The 21879-nt window shown below is 35.1% G+C and overlaps 1 protein-coding gene across 1 annotated transcript; it reads right to left on the bottom strand.

Annotated features, from left to right (window-relative positions):
• Positions 1-1515: 1515 nt before the first annotated feature.
• LOC100801248 (protein TIC 56, chloroplastic) lies at positions 1516-9322 on the bottom strand. The gene is made up of 6 exons (XM_003516931.5): positions 7314-9322; positions 4453-4650; positions 3707-3989; positions 3407-3569; positions 2354-2603; positions 1516-1693 (listed from the first exon to the last, which is right to left on the bottom strand). The coding sequence occupies exons 1-5, from the start codon at positions 8029-8031 to the stop codon at positions 2388-2390; spliced, it is 1578 nt and encodes a 525-aa protein (XP_003516979.1). The 5' UTR covers positions 8032-9322; the 3' UTR covers positions 1516-1693; positions 2354-2387.
• Positions 9323-21879: the final 12557 nt, after the last annotated feature.

Genomic DNA, 21879 nt, shown 5'->3' with positions numbered 1-21879 from the left:
TGACCTACATAAAGTCTGGTCTGAACTGCCCTATTTAATTAAAATGGTAGGCTCAGACTTTTTCTATTTAATTAAAATGATAGGCTCAGGCTTTTTTAAAAGCCTATTAAATTAAATAGACCATGCTTAGACTTATTAAAAAGTCTTATAAGTCTGATAGACCGGCATATATATATATATATATATATATATATATATATATATATATATATATATTATTTTTTGGGTACCAATATATAATATTATTTTTTGGATACAATTAATTTTTTTGAAACTATTAGACTTTGATTACACATTATTGTTCCATAACTTCTATTCCTATAATCAACGACTTTAATTACAATTTAGGTGTGAGTCATGTGCCATTTTATATTCCTCATTATTTTGATTGATTTTCTTTTTTCTTTAACTTTCCTATTACGTTCCTACTCCATAAAATATTAAATATTTATTGTGAAGAAGACTTTTAAAAACCAGACCAAACTTTTAAAAAGGCTAGGCTGAGCCAAAATAAAAGCCTTTGATAGACTATAGGTCAGGCTCAGGCTTCAAAGATTCATCGTAGACTAGACTCAGGCCTTTTAAAGCCTGACCTGACCTATTCCCACCCCTAATTATAATTTCAATTTTGACTTCATTGTAGACATCCATGTTAAAAATCTGCTCAGACCAAAGGCATTTGTATCAACTAGGCCCAATGGCAGTTTCTCATCGGTGTTTAAACTTTGAAGTATCATAAATTAGATGGTTGAGTATTTAGCTTTCTTAAATCATTTCTAAAGAAATATATTCTCAATGTAGTTATTGTTACAAGTTATCAGTATAATTATTGCTATAATTATCTTTATAAACTTTTTTTCTAATTATGCAATCCAAATAATTTCCATAGCTGTCTAATCATGACTTTCCTCTTGTCCTTCATCTTGATATTCGTTTGAAGTGAAATATCAAACTTATTATCAATTAGCAATAGATTATATCAACTTATAATTCTCATCATTTTTCGAGTTCTAGATTCTATTATTTCATCTTTTTATTTACTTAGTAACTTATATTCTATTTACTTTTCTCCTGCTATTTTATTTCTACCTTTTAAATACAGTGAAACATTATAAGATGGGGTTGACCAGATGGTTGCAAGCTAATACGAAACACAAGTACAAAAATAAGGCTAAATGAATGTTGCAATATTCTTTTTGCCATCACCATGTGACTCATATGGAAGAACCGAAACAATTTGGTTTTGCCAACAAATCACAAATGCCTGGGAATTAACTTCACCGTGCCCTAAGCTTCATTCAAGTGGTTACCAACGGCTTAGTGTATGTTTGTTTCAGCGGTGAGTTAAAAAATAAGTGCGTCCAAACAGTGTCCAAAGCTACATTGGATCATGACAACGTTTTCAAGTTTTTCCGGTGAATTTTGGTTCCCTAAGTGGAACCAAACACACCATTAATCAAGCTGTCAAAGGTTGGGGTTGTGCAAGACACCTCCTCGAAAAGCAAAGAACAGATAAGAGGCTAAAAAATATTTTCATTCATTAGATGCCAATATTTAACAATAGAGACGTTCGAACCAACTCCAAGAAAGACAAAAATTGCTATAGCCAATCCCAGATTGCAATCTTAATAAATGGATCAGCCTCGCTACACTTCTCACCATCTAACAACCTTGCCCTGTAATGCAAAAGATCCTGTTGCAATTGTGTTTAATGAATCAATCAGATATTGGCTGAATACAAATATTTGAGAACCTATTAGAGATGTAACTACCAGAACCAACCTTGCGACAACATGACTCATTGCATGAAAGCTAAGATGTTGAAAGCCCATCTAGATTAAAATATCTGGATTTTTATTTTTTATTTTTTCCATAAAAAATAAGGTAATGCACAAAAAGATGAACCAACTAGATATATGCAATTACCAAAGGCAACAAACTAATGAATCTCACATGACAGTAACCAAATTAATGTGTCTAGAAATGCTAGCAATATGCTCTCTAATGCACTCCTTACTATAATCTGACATTTATTGAAAATCACACTTGCTCCTTTTTTAATGAATCTCACTCATGATTCTGAAGTTTGCAACAAATATTAATAGTTGAGAACGTGTTATTAGCACTCCTGGAACTGGAAGCATGTTTATACATCGATAATATGTCAACTATGTAGCTCAAATAACTGGTGGAAGAAAAACCTTACCCTCACCCCACCCCCCCTAAATTACGTTTTTACCATTTTAGTCAAATGCGACTAAATAAATTGTTTTTGACAACTGATGATACATTAGTCAGTTCAAAGTAATTAAATTTAAATTTTTTAATCTGCTCACTCAAAATAGAGTCTTACCATATGATCTGCAGAAATCATGCAAGAAATGAAACTAAGGAACATATGGTTTTTCGGGCCATTGATACTCAGGCAACCCAGCTTTCTTCCGAGCTTCTCTTTTCTCTTTGTCTTTCTTCTCCAACATTTTATCAGTTCTCGCAATAAAATCATCCCTGATCTTCTCCATAATTTTATCAAAGCCAGCAATTGAATTCTCCATATGTTCGTACAACTCGGTGTTAAGATCATCAAATATCTTATACAACCTCTGCAAACAGTTAGGGAAAATGAAAATTCATGTTCCATAAGACCTTACAAAGCAAGTTATGGCAAGAGCTAGATTGTAGTTGTACAGGCACTCTAAGGATATGTTTTGGAGGAAAAGGGGGAGGGGGAATATTTTGTTTTTAAATTAAGAGATATCATGTTTATAAAAATAAACATAATATTAAGTTATTAACACATTAAGTTTAAGCTAGTAATATATCATTTTATTTCTTTATTTTAAAAAATCATCAAATTAGAGAACATTTACTAGAAATGAAAGATTTGTTCTCCCTTTCCTTGTGTACTAGCACTCCAGCAGTGTGTTTACTGTTTAGGGTATTTGCAAAAATCTCATGCACATGCAACACATCATCTGAAAATCTATTTGTTTACATAAAAGGAAACCATTAACAGAAATTGGACAGTATCATCATCATGTTTTAGATCTTGTTGGGGAAGGAAAGGCTTCTATAGAAAGGGAATTGGGACATCGGAGAGAAGTAGTTAACAGCTGACTTCCTGTTGTTTGGATATTTACTCATGCTAGGAGAAAAGAGACTAGTGCTAAGTCTGTATGCCTGGAGATAAACAACCTTCCTAGTAATGATGGCAAGGGAAGGGAAAGTTATACAAATATAAATTTACTCTTTACCGAGGAGAGAAATAAAAAAGAAAAGTTGTAATTGGTAAGGCAGATCATAAGTATAGCCATATAAAAGAAAAGAAGAAATTAAAGAAAAAACAGAAAAAAAACTTCAATATATGCAATAAATGAATCCAAAATGCTTTGATTAAAAGGCATACCATAACATCTCTATTCCAGTGCTCAAGGTATGGGGGACCAGTGGTGAATGAACCAAGTGGTTCACGGTACCATTCCCCGTTAAATGTTAATCGATCCATTGCTTGTTCTATGCTCAGAACTTCCCATGGCCTCAACCCTGGAATAATTTCAGCCAACTTCTTTCTGTCTCACACAGCCATCCACCCCAACCCAAAGTAAATAAATAAATGAACTGAGGGGGGAATCATAACAAATTGCTGAATATAGTAAAGCAATCACAATTCGCTGCTATTCTAGTAACAGTCCCAGTGTATACATACCTAAGATATTTGGGAATGTATTTGTTGGGCATGTGATCCTGTTCCAATATAGTGGTCAGTTCAGAGCCACTAGCCCAAAGAAATAGGGCATGACTTGGAATTTTAGCTCCAGGCCAAAGACCATCATTAGCTTCCAATACTGCTAAATCACGTCTCTTGCTTTCTATAGCCTCTTCTTGAAGTTGCTTATAAGTCTTCTTTTCAAATCCCTTCAAAGGAACCCACGGTGGTATACCTTTCTGTAGTTTGTGAAGCAATGCTGTTGCGGAAGCAGCAAGTCTAACTAAAAGGATTGCATAACCAAGAATCAGTTTTAATCAAATACAAAAACATAGGGGCCTGCCAGCTTGGATTCATATTATGTATTCTTTAATACGGAAAGTGAAAAGTTTTACTGAGGTTCATTTAAGAATGTATGGAAACTTATGCACATGAATATGCTTTCAACACATTGCTTTATTTGAACTAAGTGGAAAGAATCCCCCAACAAAATACCAAGTAAGAAGACATACACATTGATTTATTATGAGAGGTTCACATACTTTATTTTGCAGGAAATAATGTTACACACTCTACTTTTTAACTCTATATTCATCAATCATCATAAAGAACGGTGCCAAAATGGTCAAAATACATACGTAAATGTTGTAAGTTTATAACTTTCATCATAGACTCTGCTCAGATCTAAACAATAAATTATCAAAGTATAAATATTAGAGAAAGAAAAAGGATGAAACTCAACAGACCTTCCCAAGTGGCGATTGCACGCTCCATTCCATAAATCATATGGATGGGCGCCCATTCGTCCATATCCTCACCCCAAATGAAAGTGTTCTTATCAATAATCCCAGCACCCCATGCAGTTTTAAGCGTAATCAATTCTAACGGTCCTCGAGTGCGACCCAGCCGATCCTTATAGTACCACCCACCACTTCTCATGATAACTAAATCAGTAAGAAAACAGAAACATCATACAACAACCAACCAAAATTAAATCAAAGAACAGACACATCAATTAATGAAATATTTACATCAAGGGATTTGTATTTTATTGCAAAACCTTCAAAAAACAAAGATAATATTGATTGGATATCTCACATTCAGCTCATTTTATAGTAATTAATATATAACCACAAAATGTTCACAACTATCCATTCTAACTTATCAAAAAAAAATAAAAATTCCAGCAAATTAAAACTTAAGGAGATGGATAGCTTGTTTATTCCACATTCCACAACCAAGCAGAGAGCACCACGATTGGTGAATGCCTACCATTGAGGGATCACAAACAAGAATCAGTATATTTTTACCAGGCTATTCGTTCCTACCAATTAACCTCGTCACCAATGTAGATTAGATATTTCAACACAGATATTCAAGCACATATTTCAACAAGAGTCAAACTCTAGACCTTATAGAACCTAAACACCTTTTTTGCCAGTGCTATCGCCATCAGCCTACCAATTGAACTAACCCTCATTGGCATTTGGATTAGCTTATTTTATGTTCAAAACAGCTTAAAATCAACTTCTGTAAATCAACAGCGGCTTGAATCATAGTCACCGTGTTAGAAAAGGATTTTCCTAACCACACAACAAATTTTTAACATTCTTACTCTTTTTTAAATGTCATTTCATTTCAACAACTGTTCTGCTTTTCTAAGTCTTCTCACCATTGACACACTTGACTTTAAAGTTTAAACACCCACTCAACATTCTTACCTCTGTTCATTTAATACAATTAAACCCATCTCTAACTCTAACAGAACACTTTTAAAGTCTTTTCAACTATGGAACTCAATAATTCAATTTGCAAAAGAGTTACATATTAAATGCAAAGAACCATATAATTCATAGTAAATTGAGTAATTGACGAAGAAATTATTAATGGTTAGTATTTTTCCATTTAAGGCTAAGAATTAAAGATTCACCTCTTCTAAAGTAAGCAACTCACTTCAGAGGATCAAGTGAGTAATCTCAATCGTTAATAAAAAAAAGTTTTAATTACTCATTTTTAGTCCCGATAATTTGAAAGTGATTTTTTTAGTCCTGTAGTTTGAAAGAGATTTTTTTAGTCCTTATAATTTACATTTTAATTCCCTTTTAGTCTCTTAGTTTGAAAATCATCTTTTTAGTCCCTATACTTTATATTTTAATTCCCTTTTAATCCTTACCATCAAAATATGAGTAATATTATCAATTACCATTAACTACAAAAATATTAGCAAATAATTCATAACTAATTCATCGCAAGATAATTTGTAATAAAAAAATAGTTTATAATTTATAACTAATTTGTAACTAATTATTTTTATATTTTTTTTTGTAGTAAGGACTAAAAGGTAATTAAAATACAAATTATAAGGACTAAAAATATCACTTTCAAACTATCAGGACTAAAAGAGAATTAAAATACAAACTATAAGAATTAAAAAGACCACTTTCAAACTATAAGAACTAAAATAAAATTAAAATGTAAAATATAGGGATTAAAAAAATCACTTTCAAACCATATGGACTAAAAAGGTATGAATCATGAAACTATAGGAATCAAATGAGTAATTTATGATTGATATTATGAGCACATGGATAACAAATGAAAGTATTGGAATATTAACCATTGTTTTTCCTATCGATGACTTAGATAACTTACTTTACCATTACTTGAGAAGAATCTAATCTAAGAATTAAATGTTTTATAAGTTTGATACACTAAGTTATATCTATAGCATTTGATATATAGTTCCATTTGCAACATGTTACTTTGCGTCTTTTCTAATTCCAAAACTTTAACATAACCTTTTTTATTATGTTTAAATGTCACTTCATGCAGTATTAATATCCTTGAGAATTTGGTTTTTAAACAAGTTTAAAGGGTATTGCATAATCCATGTAACCAACTTCACATGATGAAATAAGGCTATTGTTCTTAAAATTTGGATTTTAAGACCTAATTTAACCCCACAAAATCGACTTATAAGATAAGGATTACTCACGACTTGTAAAAACTACATTGTCCATATCTCTAACCAATGCATGATCTCAACACACTCCCTCAAGCCCAGAACTAGGCATCAAAATCAAGTGACACAATAACTAAGAACCCCTGACACCTAGGAAAGAACATTTGGAGCGTAAACAAACAGATAGTCCAATAACAAATGTAGGATAAACTTTAATACAATTTTAAAAAGTTGGCATAATCCTTAACTCATACTCATAAAACCAGCTTGTAAGATGAAGACTGACTTATAAAGACTATATTGGTCATCTCTCTTTTATTTTTTGGTGGAATATTGGTCATATCTGTAGTAAATGTGACACCTCAACAATTGTTATAAATTGTAATTGTTCAAAATGTCATTCAACGTAAAAAAAAACAAAAAAAAAAAAAAACAAAAAGTCGTGCAATTATTACAACCTAAGAGTGATATGAATTAGTTTTCATGTAGTCCACGAAACATCTGCCTATGGTTTTATCCTTTGATGAAAGATTACAAGAGAGTAGAGACCTTTCTACAATTCTATGACACCACAGTTATATATCTAGCTACTCTTACAGTTACAGTGGCAAAATACAACATGATTGGAAAGTCATTGCAACTCACAGTCATAGTAGCGCCTCTCAAGGTTCTTATACCCAATAGACTGGGCCGCGTCAATGGGCTTCCCAGGAGGGTAGGGCCTCTGCCTGAAATTCCACAGCCCGAAAAAGAACTGCCTAGCGAAATCCCAAAACTTATCATCAGCCTCCTCGCGGGTTTTCTGGGCTTTTCTGGGCATGGGCCTCCCGTCAAGCCCAATAACATTGGGCACATTCTTCCACACCTCCCAATCCTCCTTGTGGTACGGCCTCTCGTTCTCCTTCAGCTCCATCTCGTTCATCTTGTCCAGAATCTCCTCGGCGCGCGCCATGAACTGCACCACGGGGCTGCTGCGGAGCCGCTCCACGAGCTCCGCGTTCTCCCGCACCTCCTCGTCCGTTGCGTCCTCGCGGCGGACGAAAACGGAGTCGTCGTCGCCGCCGAAGGCGGCGTCATTGTCGGCGAGGATCTTATCGACCTCCGGGGTGTGGCGGTGGTCCGGGAGGGTCTCGCACTCCCAGAGGACCTGCCGGGCCAGCTGCTCGTAGGGCCCGGGTTCGGTGGGCTCGGCGGACTTGGGCTTGGGCCTGCGGCGGAAGGGGTTTGGGAGGGAGATTGCGGCGAAGTTGGGAGGGAGGGAGGGTGCGTCGGTGAGGGTGTTGGGGAGGGAAGGGAGAGGGAGGGGATTAGGGGGTTTTGAGAACCAGTTTCCACCGAAGGGGTTGAAGTTGATGGAAGCCATTGGAAGAAGAAGTGAGAGGTTTAGTGAAGAAAATGGAGAATGAAAATTGAAGGAGGGGAATAGTAGAATGAGAGAGTGTTTCGGTCAAGAAGAGATAAAGGAGCGGGCCGAACTGAACGATACTAGATGGTCGCACACGGTTACAGCTACATAAGTGCTATTTAAACTACTCAATTGGGTGGATTTTCGTGTTATTTTCACATAAATATGATTCTGGCGTAGAATTGTATAATAAAATTGTATTTTTGTTATACTGCATAGAGTGTGAACAAAAAATTAACAAAAAAAAATATAATTCTGTAATGGAATCATATTTTCGTTAATTTTTTTCACCCCTTTATTCAACAATAAAAACATGATTTTGTTGTACACTATACAATAACATACTCGTATTTCCGTTGTTGGCTTGACATCCCTGATCACCGGAACAAGAACCCATTGACACCACAAACCCCGATTACCATCTCAAACCCATTGATAGTCACTAATTAAACAACATAGATTCAAAAGCCACAAAACCATATTCACAAGCTATTGTTTTAGAGATATGAGAGAGAAAGTGAAAGGGGGAGGGAAACACCAGGAGCGTTGGGGAGGTCTAACGGAATACTACTTCTCCAATATTCTAAAAGACACAGTTGAGCGTCAACTATGGGATATTTTCTTGAGAAGGGGCAGAGTGAGGGATTTTTTCATAGCAAGGACCAGGAATAAATAAGGGACTAGGTTTGGGTTCATTAAGTTCATGAGCGTTGATAGCCCATCGCAACTTCAGAGGGCATTAAACAACATCTTTCTTGGCAACTTGAAGATTCATGTGCACTTGTCAAGACAATGAAGAAGAATACTTGGGATACAAGCGAAGTTGGAACCAAGGAGGGGTGCAACTCATGGTGCTCAACAAGCATGGACAAAACCTGAAGTGTCGTTTGCAAATGTTGTTAAACCACCCAATAGAGTTTGGCAGAAGAAATAATGGGGTCATGGTGTGGAAGGGATCTTGTAGTGGAGGAAACTAATCTACAGGAGGAGGCTGATAGTGGTGACCTGATGTGGGGGGTTAAGAAAGAGTGCACAAGAGTCGAGGCGATGCAGGATAAAGGGTATAAGTCAAATAGTGACAAGGAAACACGTCTTTAGGCTACAAAAGGTTGTTTGGAGGGGATTTAGGCTAAGGAAAAAAAGTATGACCAGATAGACATTCATAAATCAAGGAAGTTTAGGGATAAGGAGAAAGGAAAAGGGGTGATTAGGGCAGTAGACCTACAAAGCTTTTTCACTAACATGGAAAGAGGGCTAAATATGTACTATCACAGACTTATAGCAAAGAACAGGGAGAATAGCAAATTGGGCTTGGGGAGGTAGATGGGCTTAACTCTAACAACATAGTCCTTCCAACGCAAGGGGTTTACAAAGATATGGAGGGAAGCACATCGAAAGAACATGTGGTAGAAAAAGGGGGAGGTGCTACAAGTACACTCATCTTATGAGGAGAGGTTGGGCCCAACAGATTATGGACAAACTACACATAATCTCTCCCAAGTTGTCCATAATGACTTATTCCAGGTGAATAGCTTAATCTTTTCTTCAAAGCCCCAACCGAAATCTTTTTACAAACAAGGCAATTCCAAAAGGCAAGGAATGAGGTTCACGAAGAGCAAGTTCACAACCATGTGTAGAAATGCTAAACAGAAGAGAAACATGCATGATGATCAGGGGGGAAGTTACAATAATAAGTGGAGGTCCTGGATGATGTTTTGGGACATGGTGGAAAAAGAAAGTTATTAGAATGCAAAATTAGAAGGGGTTTTTTTTATAGTAAAAATACCACCTCAAGTGATAAAGTAGTTTTCGGAACACTAAAGGTTCGTTCAGGTAGAAAGGTTGTTTAAAAAAAAAATCTCTCTTTTTGAATGTGCTAGCACATATCCTAACAAGACTGTATGGATAAGAATTGAGGTTGTGAAGGTAGGTAAGTTGTTGGACCTAGGGAAGAAGGCAAGAGCATAGCTGAATAGAGATGAAGGGTAGATAACTAATAAACTCGTTCAAATAGAAGAGAGGGATAAATAAGAATCAGAAGGTGCTCAAAAGCAACACATAGGCGGGGATGCCATTGTTTTGTTATGAAGATCCTAAGCGTTAATGCAAGGGGGCTAGGGAGGAAAGTGAAGTGAGGGGAAATGAGCCAAACCTAGTTTGTATACAAGAGACTAAGCAACAATCAGTTCATCAAAAGGTATGTTTTGCATTTTGGGGGGATCATTTAGTTGAATGGTCGGAAATTCTTGTAATTAATGGCAAAAGGGGATTATTATGTTTGTGCGGGAAGAGCAGATTAATTGCGAAGCAATCTTATTTTGGTGCTAGTTTTTTAGGCATAAGAGGTAGATGGTCTGAGCAAGATCAAACTATAACAATAGTTAATATTTATTCACCATGTGCAATGGAGGATAAAAGACATTTGTGGGGTGAATTACTGGATCTGAAATAGGAGAGTAGAGATGATTTGTGGTGTTGGATAGGTGATTTTAATGCAGTGTGTGGTGTGGAGGAAAAGAGGGGCAGACGTGGGATTCATATTGAGGAAAATGTGGAGGTTAGGGAGTTCAATTCCTTCTTAGATTCTTTGAAATGCATTGAGCTGCCACTGGTAGGGAAGCATTTTACATGGTTTAGCCCATGGGGAGATGCTGTGAGTAGGCTAGATAGATGTTTTGTAAGTGTGCAGTGGTTAAATAAGTGGCCAAATCAAGCTCAATACGTTTTGAACATGTCACTCTCCTATCATTGTCCATTGATGATCAATAATGGAGTCCAAAATTGGGGACCTCAACTATTTAGAGTTATGAATGGTTGGTTTTCACAAAAGCAATTCCTTTTTTTATTGGCATCGTTTCTCCAAAATTTTCAAGTACAAGGATAGGCAACATATGCACTGAAGGAAAAATTGAAGCAACTAAAGTTTGAATTGAGAAAGTGGAATGAGGAGTCCTTTGGAAACATCTAGAAACGACAACAGGAGGCAAAAAGGAGAATACTGGAATTTGATGAGCAAAATGCTTTGGGAAGGTTGGACCAAGCTCAAATTAGTGACAGAAAGAAAGTACAGGAGGAATTCTAATTATCATCCAATTTGTTAGAATCAATCTACCATTAGAAATCACGGATTATGTGGCTAAAGGAAGGTGATAATAATTCCAAGTTCTTTCACTCATAATAAATTGGCAAATAAGGTTGAACAACTTCAAGGGGCTACACATAGATTGGGAGTGGGTGGAAGAAAGTAAAGGAGGAAGTGAAGTGCGACATTGAGATGAAATTCAAGCAAGAAGACAAGGTACCAATGGTATTGCTGGATTGAGTGCATTTTGATTCTATTAATCAGGAGGATAATGCCCTGCTACTAGAAACATTTTCAGAAGAGGAGATAAACATACAGTGTGGGATTGTGAAGGCAATAAGTGCGTGGAGCCTCATGGGTACAATTTCAACTTTATTAAGTTAAGTTGGAAATATCTAAAGGATGATCTAGTAAAGGTGATGGTAGAGTTCCACAGAAATCGAAAATTGCCAAAAGGCTGCAATGCCTCCTTTATCTCTTTAATCCCGAAGCTGGAATATCCTCAATCACTTGGGGATTTCATACCAATTTCGTTGGTGGGCTGCATCTATAAAATTATTTCAAAGATTTTGGCGGGGAGGTTAAAGAAGGTACTTCCTAAGGTCATAGATGAAACATAGTCGACATTCTTAAAGGGGAAACAAATGATGGACTGGGTGGTAATTGCTAATGAAATAATTGGAGAGTACAAGCTGTAAAAGAAAAAATGTCTTGTTTTCAAAGCGGATTTAAAAAAAGTGTACGATTTCGTTCGGTGGGAATTCCTTTATTATATGCTGAGAAGGATTGATTTTAGTGAAAATGGGTTAATTGGATGAAAGGTTGTCTAGAATCACCAACCATGTCAGTTTTGGTCATTGGAAGCCCCACCGCAGAGTTCAAAAATCAAAGAAGCCTACAATAAGGTGATCCAATTGCACCTTTTTTGTTTCTTCTGGTGGAAGAAGGGTTAGAGGGACTGGTTAGATCATTTATCTCAAAGGGTTTACTTAAATGATGTTTTTGTGGGGGAAGTCAAAATTGCATCTCTACAATTCGCAAATGACATGCTTCTCTTTGGAGAACCAAAAATACAAAATGTGTTTGTGTAGAAGGCTATTCTAAGGTGTTATGAGCTAAGTTCAGGGTTGAAAGTCAATTTTCACAACAACAAGGTGTTGGGTGTGGGAGTTAGTGATAATAGGATGAGTAAAATTGAATCAATACTTAATTGCCAAGGTATGCAACTACCGTTCAAATATTTGGGCATTCCAGTGGGGGCAAATTTCAATAGAGTAGAAACATGGGAGCTGGTTCTAGACAATATTGCTGGGAAGTTAACATCTAGGAAGCATAATTTTTTATCATTTGGAGGCAGAATATGTTTGATTAAGTAAGTTATATATGTGATATTACTCTTCTTCCTCTCATTCCATGTGGCTCCGAAGGCTGTTATTAACTAGATCAACAAGATGCAAAAAGACTTTTTGTGGGATCAAATGATGAAGGAAGAAAATAGCGCTTGGTTAACTGGGAGCAAATGTGTAAACCAACAGATAAGGGTGGACTTAGGATTAGGAATTTGGTCAATTTTAACGATTCTTTGGTTGCAAAATGGATGTGGAGATCCATTGTAAATGAACAAGCACAGTGGGTGAAGGTTGTGAAAAATAAAGAAAGCCTTGCAGAGGATATGCGCTTCAGACCAAAAATCCAAGATGTGCCAGGAAGAACAAGGATGGTTTTGGAAAAATGCATGAAAGATATTGGGAAGCAATGAACAAATCTCCTTTTGGAATGATACATGGCTAGGGGAACAACATTTAAAAAGTCATTTTAGCATACTCTATTTCATTTCTAATCAGCAAACACAAAAAGTGGTAGAATATGGTAAGTGGATACTAGGTAATTGGTAGTGGCAACTATCGTGATAGAGACAATTATTTGTATGGGAGGAAAGCCTAAAAGAAGAATCGACGACCCTAATAAAAGGTATATCACCTCGGTCTGTTGTTAAAGATGAATGGTGGTGGGATCAAGGTTTGGAAGGTGTTTACTTAGTAGGTGATGCATACCATAGCTTGATGCAGAGAACAAATAATTATGACTTGTTTGAAAATTTTGTTTTCAAGGAGGTTTTAGCTCCTTCAAAAGTGAAGGCTTTGGTTTGGAAAATGCTTCTAAATAGAATTTAAACGAGAACTTACATGGCCTCTAGGAGGATCCCAATAAGCGATGAGAGTTGTCCAGTGTGTGCTGAATGCAGTGAAGATATTTCACATCTCTTTTTTGCTTGCAAGCACTCTTCTATGATATGGTGTGAATTGGAGAGATGGTTCGGGATTTGATTAGCTTTATCAAACGCTGTTGAGGACTCTCTTGCATAGATAAAAGGGTGGCTACCGGGAAACTAGCGAGTAAAGGACTACAAATCATTTGGATGGCTTCGATCGGGACAATATGGTGTTGATGGATTGGCAAGTGCACCAATGTGTCCCAAGTAGTAAAGTTAAAATGGAAGTCCGAGTATCGTATCCATAGAAACTTTGTTTGTACTTAGGTAGATGAATATTTAATTTACAAGTAATAGATATGGAATTTAAAATAGAAGATAAAGAAAGATAAAAGATAAGATAAAGATTTTAATAAAAAGATGATAAAGATAAAAAAGTAGAAGATAGAATAGATACGAAATTTTAATTTAAAAGATAAGAAAAATAAAAGATAAAGATGATGATAAAAAGATGAATTGAGAAGATGAGAATGTTAGGAACTTAGCCTATCAGAGATACTCTTTGATGTAATGTTAATGATTTTTGTCTATTTATAATTATTCCAATTTACACATGGATCTACTAGTATACTCTAACTTTGATCCCCCACACGAAAGAGTCTAATTTATTTATTTTCTCTCTCAAATCTCTTTGCAAAACTAAAATAGTATATTGTATTAAGAATAAAGATGTATAACAGGCTAAACAAATATCAACCTATCCCTAGTGATGACTTTATTTAGATACCATTTCTCAGTTCTATTAGAAAATAATGTTTCCCAACGCTACCACTAAAACTTACCATGCAAATGGGTGATCAAGCCACAAGCTATAATATTAAGCACAAGAAAGGATAATGCAAATGTAATATTATAAATAGATAGGAAAAGAAATTACATCAAGAGTAATTGGCTGTCAAGTTCCCAACAAAGGGGGTTTAGCCTCTCATTATCATGGAGACTTTACAATTGCAAGAGGGGAATATTTAGTAAATGTGGAAAAGATAAGAAAGGGAATGGAGGGAAGGAATGACTCTCATTACTTGCTTCTCCTTCGTTTAGCCTTTGCTTTCTATAAGAAATTGTATTCTGTTGGAATTTTTGTGTGTCTTCTCATTCTTCTCTCTTCTTCTTTTATAGGTGCAGGTTAGCGGGCTTCTGAATTAGGTTTATTTCCTTAATTAGTCATTCTTTCCTTAATTATTTTGCTTTTCTACTTTCCTCAATTAGTCTTCTTTCCTAAATTAGCTATTCTTTCCTTAATTAGTCTTCTTTTCTTAATTAGCCATTCTTTCCTCAATTAGCTTGCTTTCCTTAATTGACCTTCTTTCCTCAATTAGCCTTTCTGTTCTCAATTAGCTTGCTTTCCTTAATTATTCATGCATTTCTGGGCTTTATTTTACTCACTAAGCTTCATAAATCCATCACTTTTAATATTCTCTACAAAAAAAAACTTAAATGATGTTAATTTAACAGTTATTTGCTCAAAAAGAAAAAATTAGAAGAGAAAATTTTCAAATTCTTCAATAATTTAACCTCAAAATATACTCATAATAGCAGTTATCAAACTCCCCCAAATTTAAATCTTTGTCTGTCCTCAAGCAAAGGAAAAAGTTTAGAATTTACCAATCACAGTTCATGAGATAACTTTAGACAAGAATCATGCTCTGATACCACTAGTTGGACAAGTGGCCTCAATAACTTAAGAGGGAGGGTGAATTAAGTTTCAAAATTTTCTCACTAACAAATTTTAATCCCTTTTTAAATGATATATGATAGGCTCACAATGCAAAAGAAGAAGTAGCAATTAAGTTAATCAATGTTCTTTAAACGTGCAAGACAAAATCAGTTGCAATAAAATAAATGAGATAAGGGAAGAGAGAATTGCAAACTTGATTTATACTAGTTCGGCCATTTCCCGTGACTATGTCCAGTCCTCAAGTAACCCATTTGAGATTTTTCACTATCATTGTAAATCCTTTACAATATTTGAACACACCTTGTGATCCCTCACCCTTGTGTTCAAGATTCTCACACACCAAGAGAAAAATAGTCTCTTGATTACAACTGGGTTTATAAGATGTACAAAATGATTTCTCTCTTATACAATTTGAAGTTCCTAGAAGAATTCTCAATAATTTGCAAGTGTTTGGCCAAAGTTGTTTAGAGAGATTTTGTCAATTAAGTTCTCTGAGAATTACTCTCTTCCTTTTCGAAGTAAGACGCACATATATATAGGCCCTTTGTGACTTTTCAAAATAGTTTGAAAAAAAATGTCTTTTCAAAAAGATTATCTAAAATTTTCTCACTATTAATTGATTACAGGATTCTTGTAATCGATTACGCAATTATATTTATGAAGAGTCATGACTTTTCAAAAGTTTTTCTGAAATCTCTTCGCTAGTAATCGATTACAGGATTATGGTAATCGATTACACAGACCAAAATTCAAATAAGTTTGTGCTGTTATTCCACCAGTTCAAAATTTTAAAAAGCCATCTTCATAGTCTCTCTGGCAATTGATTATAGGACCTGGTAATCAATTACCAGTTCAAAAAGATCTTTATTTTGAATTGATTAATCTTGATAAAGAAATTTTGATAAAAGACTTTGAGGCCAAACTATTGCAAATAAAAATGAGATTCTGTTAACAATTTGACTAAGTCCTTATCTGTGATTTTCTTGATCTTGTTTGTTGACTTGAAACAATGTGTACTTTCATCAAGTAAATACTTTTGACATCATCAAAATCTGCATGATTCACAAAAATTACCTTGCACTCCTCCTTGGGATTCTTCTCTGTGTTGGCCCCAAAACTGTTCGTGGACGTTTCAGCCAATTGCGTAGCTAATTGACCCACTTGTGCCTCTAGATTCTTGATGGCAGACTTAGTGCTCTTGTGATTTGATAGAGAAAGTTGCATAAACTGATTCAAAGTGTCTTCTAGCTTGATGGTTTTGTCATATAAATCAGGCCTTTAATTGGGAGGCCGATTAGATGAAACTCCTTGATTTCTGTTGAAGTTATTCCCGGGGTGGGATCTCTAACCTTGGCCTTGAGAGAAATATCCCCCCTGATTGTATCTTGGAGGTCCTCCTTGATGGAACCCTTGATGGTGTGGATTGGTCATATAGTTGACTTCTTTGGATACATCGTCTTGGACCATGCACATGGCTAACTCATGGGCCCTACCACAGATGTTGCATCCCCCAATATGCATGACTGAAGAATGGGCAAGTTGCACTGCCTGCAACTGTTGAGGAAGCTTGCTCAGCATCTCTGTGAGGGTTTCTAGTTGCTTGGGTAGGAGTTTGTGCCAGGCTAGTAGTGTGTCTTGTGATGTGAGCTCGAGAAGACTCTTCGTTGTAGGTGTGTAGGCTTGATCACGAAGGATGGCATGGTCACTGGCTGCCATATTTTCAATCAACTCCATAGCTTCATCAGGTGTCTTTAGTTTGATCTTCCCACCAGCAGAGGCATCAAGTAACTGCTTTGATTGGGGTTACAAGCCATCAATGAAGATATTGAGTTGAACCAGCTCGTTGAACCCGTGGGTGGGAGTCTTCTAGAGTAAACCATGGAAGCGGTCAAGAGCTTCACTCAGTGATTCATCAGGAAATTGGCGGAATAAAGAGATTTTCACCTTTTCTTTAGCAGTCTTGGACTTTGGAAAATATTTCTTCAAAAATTTCTCCACCACCTCCTCCCATGTCCACAAGCTATTTCCTTTGAATGAGTGCAACCATATTTTTGCTTCACCAGCCAAGGAGAAGGAGAATAGGTTGAGGCGGATGACATCTTCAGGAACTCCAGCTATTTTCACTATGTTGCAAATATCTATGTATGTAGCAAGGTAGGCATATGGATCTTTATTGGGTAGTCCATGAAAGAGATTGCCTTGAATCAACGGGATGGGAGAATGTGGATAAGAGATGTTGGCAGCTTGAACTTCGGGCCGGGCTATGCTTGTGAAATATTGAGGTGTATAGGTACTAGAGTAGTCCTCCAAGATGATCTTCCGTGGCTGGTCTTCTGCTATAATGTGTTCTTCAAAGTTGGGATGTGGAAAAGAAAAAGATGATATAAAGGATGATGGTTCTTGATTCCCTAGTTGTTCTTTCTTTCTTCTTCCATCATTGTTTCTTCTACATGTTGCTTCAATCTCTAAATCCAATGGAACAAGATTGTTTCCTCGAATACAAGAAAGAAAACAGTACTGTGTACATTATCACAAAAAAATAAAGATTAAAATTAAGAGTGAAAAAGAAAATTTGAAAATTGAATTTTTATTTTTTTGAAAAATTAGGGAAAAATAAAAAATGAAAATAGAATATCCGAAATGCCAAGTACAAAGAACAAAGTCCCCGGTAATGGCGCCAAAAACTTGTTGATGTATTGAAAATTGTACCAATGCATCCCAAGTAGTAAAGTTAAAACGGAAGTCCGAGTATCGTATCTATAGGGACTTTGTTTGTACTTAGGTAGATGAATATTTAATTTACAAGTAATAGATAAGGAATTTAAAATAGAAGATAAAAAATAAGATAAATATTTAAATTGAAAGATGACAAAGAAAGATAAAAGATAAGATAAAGATTTAAATTAAAAGATGATAAAGATAAAATAGATAAGAAATTTTAATGCAAAAGATAAGAAAAATAAAAGATAAAGATGATGATAAAAAGATGAATTGAGAAGATGAGAATGTTGAGAACTTAGCCTACCAGAGTTACTCTTTGATGTAATGTTAATGATTTTTCTTTATTTATAATTTTTCCAATTTACACCTGCATCTACTAGTATACTCTAACTTTGGTCTCCCACACGAAAGATCCTAATTTATCTATTTTCTCTCCCAAATCCTTTTGCAGAGCTAAAATAGTATATTGCATTAAGAACAAAGATGTATAATATGATAAACAAATATCAACCTATCCCTAGTGATGACTTTATTTAGATACCATTTCTCAGTTCTATTAGAAAATAATGTTTCCCAACGCTACCACTAAAACTTACCATGCAAATGGGTGATCAAGCCACAAGCTATAATATTAAGCACAAGAAAGGATAATGCAAATGTAATATTATAAATAGATAGGAAAAGAAATTACATCAAGAGTAATTGGCTGTCAAGTTCCCAACAAAGGGGGTTTAGCCTCTCATTATCATGGAGACTTTACAATTGCAAGAGGGGAATATTTAGTAAATGTGGAAAAGATAAGAAAGGGAATGAAGGGAAGGAATGACTCTCATTGCTTGCTTCTCCTTCTTTTAGCCTTTGCTTTCTATAAGAAATTGTATTCTGTTGGAATTTTTGGGTGTCTTCTCATTCTTCTCTCTTCTTCTTTTATAGGTGCAGATTAGTCTGATTTCTTTAATTAGTCATTCTTTCCTTAATTATTTTGTTTTCCTGCTTTCCTCAATTAGTCTTATTTCCTTAATTAGCTTGCTTTCCTTAATTAGCCTTTTTTTCTTAATTAGCCATTATTTCCTCAATTAGCTTGCTTTCCTTAGTTATTCCTGCATTTTCTAAGCTTTATTTTACTAACTAAGCATCATAAATCTATCACTTTTAATATTTTCTACAGAAAAATTTAAATGATGTTAATTTAACAATTATTTGCACAAAAAGGAAAAAATTAGAAGAGAAAAATTACAAATTCCTTTATAATTTAACCCCAAAATATACTCATAAAGCTATTATCATATGGTTCATCAGAAATGAAGTTGCTTTCAATCATCTAGTTATGCGTATTGACAAAGTAGTGGATATGATAAAACTCAAATCATGGCAGTGGGGAAGATCTTACCTCAAAGAATTAAGTTGTCCTTTTTTCCAATGGGAAACCAACATTAGAGCAGTTCTAGCAATGGATTGACTCAAGTACATGATGTAATGAAAGAAATAGAACATCACTATGTCGGAACTCATGGGTAGAGGTCTTTTTTTGATTCTCATAGCATTTTCGAATAATATCACCAAGGGAGTAAAATGTTTGGAAGTTGGAATGGGTTTACAACTTGGAAACAATGACTCTCGAAGCTACAGGGGCAAGTATTGTCAATACAGGGGCGTGTGGCGTGTTGTATGGTCTAGCGCTTCTTCAAGAGGGTCATGATGACTATCTTGGATTGGCTTATTAGGTAGGTGAAAATTATTACCTAGGGTGTAATTAATATATATTGGTGGGGTAGCAAACAATATAGGAATTTCATTGGTTGAGAAAGAGGGTTCTTAAATTAGTAACAATTACTTTGGTTTATTTTAACACATGGGCCTCCCTTAATTTCGGTTATGATATATTTACTTTATTTTGGGGTAAATATGTTATAACCAAACTAGGAAGTGTCTTTTCTATATGGGTTTTGAATACCCCTTGTACCCTATAATACATTTTCCTTGGTGGATGCTTGGATCTGGACGGGGGAGTGTGGCACGACACTATGATGCTCAAGTGGCAAGAAAAGTGGTGTAGTGGTGGAGTTGTTTAGGTGAGAAAATGGAAATGAAAAGTTGGAGTGGGAAGAAAGTCTTTAAACAAATAGAGGGGAAGGGAAGGGAAGGAGGTGAGGATAAACAGATAGAGGGTTGGGATGTCTTTTTAACAATGCTGGTAGTTAAAATAGCAAAGGTGATAGTGGGAATAGTAGTCTTCCACAAAATTACTTTACTAGTTTGAGAGCAGTTTAAAAAAAAAGTTTTAACATTTTGTTTTAAAATTTCACTTGTTGGTTGTTCTCTTTCTCTTCGCTCAAGCTTTCCATTTTTGGCCCCTTCATCTCCATTGTTGAAGGCTAAAGAAAGAATCTTACTCCTACTAGATTTAGGTTTACGATTTCTTCATTTGCACCACCCTCTGTCTATTTTTAATTATGAGATTGATTTCGTGAGATATTTTCATTGTAAATCTATATACTTATAAGTGAATGTGTGAACTTGTTGTCTTTCAAATTAGGGTATGGTGCGTTTGAGAGTATATTCAATTGTGCAAACCTATTTGTCAAATTTGGGGTAGATTGCTGCTTTGGGTAACGTTGATTAATAACTTGTTGCAAGATCACGGTTAAGGTATGTTCTGTCATGCGTATAAGGTGTTTGAGGGTGTTCAATCATGTGTAAGTTGAGTCTTTGAGTTTTCTACACAAGGTTTTAAAAAACTGTCCGCGACTATGATTTGGGCTACAACATCAAAGTTTTTCAACTATCTGTGTGATCATAACATGATTGCAATTGAGACTGCATTTGTCCATGATATCAACAAATACAAACGAAGCTGTAACACGATCGATATTTAAAACCTTGCTGATATATATATATATATATATATAATGATATTCTTAATCTCATAAAAATTGTAAAAATATTATGTTAAAATTTCCTTTTTAAATTTAACTTCTAGCCTAATTGTTTCATCTTTTTTCATATTGTTCATCTTATATACTACTAGTAACAAAGTTTAGCAAAGCTAATAGATATTTGAGTTTTAATAAGTGTTAATAACATACATTCTCTTTTCAAGACTTGCACATTTTTTTTCATAGATAGAAATTAAAATATCCTACTAATTTAGAAATAGGACCTACTAAATGAGAAATAAAAAACTCATGTATTTAGTGGAATTTACATGAATATCACCAAATAACAAAGAATGTGTCAGATGGAGTGTATTAGATAATACGAGTATGTTAGAAACATATAGAAAAAAAGATAATATCACCAAATAATACTATGTTTTGGAGAGTACTTCTAAATAGATTGCCAACAAGAGTAAACCTAAACCATAGAAACATTTAGCTTATTTAAAGGATGAATCGGTGGCAAACATCCTGTTTTCATGCATGAAGGTCCAAGAAGTTTGGAACTCTTGCTATTAATGGCTGAATTTATGGAGTGTTGCTTGAAAGCCCTAAGAGACAATTTTATGTAGCCTGTGTATTATATAGAGGAAGTAAAATTGAAAGTGAAAAATGTGGGGTGCTTGGTGTGTAGCGGTGTGGAGTATTTGGAGACAAAGGAATCAATGTATCTTTAAGAGGAGATATGTTTGATAGTTCGACAATATACCTATTTCCCTTCAATTACTCCTTCAAGCAATTAATGTTAGTCTAATCCTGGCTTATGTTTGAATTTCTAATACTTATAGGGATGAAGTTCTGAGTTTTATTTGTTTAATAATGTTGGAAGTTTTGTTGGTAGGTGGGACATGCACTAGCTATTTTGTTTTGAGTTGCTATTAATAGTTGTGCACTTGTCCACAACAAGCGGTGCTTTGGTTATACATACTAGGTGATGTGTGTGTTAGACGATAATTGATCATTTTGGGTCATTTTTATAAATAAAATATTAATATGGGTCTATTTTAAGGTATGGGTACATTTTGATTTATGATTAGTCAAAATTATTTATTTGACCAATAGATGTGTCATGTTCTCCTTAAATTTACTAGTCAAAATAATAATGTTGACCAGTCAA

Source organism: Glycine max, chromosome 1 (assembly GCF_000004515.6).
Source record: "Glycine max cultivar Williams 82 chromosome 1, Glycine_max_v4.0, whole genome shotgun sequence".
Taxonomy (NCBI): domain Eukaryota; kingdom Viridiplantae; phylum Streptophyta; class Magnoliopsida; order Fabales; family Fabaceae; genus Glycine; species Glycine max.
Note: the sequence above shows the minus strand (reverse complement) of the source record. Positions and strands in the feature narration are given on the sequence as shown.

Bases quoted from the DNA above. Each gene is read 5' to 3' on its own strand.
- LOC100801248 (XM_003516931.5), bottom strand. From the start codon at position 8,031: ATGGCTTCCATCAACTTCAACCCCTTCGGTGGAAACTGGTTCTCAAAA. The intron at 3,990-4,452 runs GTCTGTTGAGTT...CAATCCTTTTAG, and splicing joins TGCAATCGCCACTTGGGAAG to TTAGACTTGCTGCTTCCGCA. The intron at 2,604-3,406 runs GTATGCCTTTTA...AACTGTTTGCAG, and splicing joins ACTGGAATAGAGATGTTATG to AGGTTGTATAAGATATTTGA.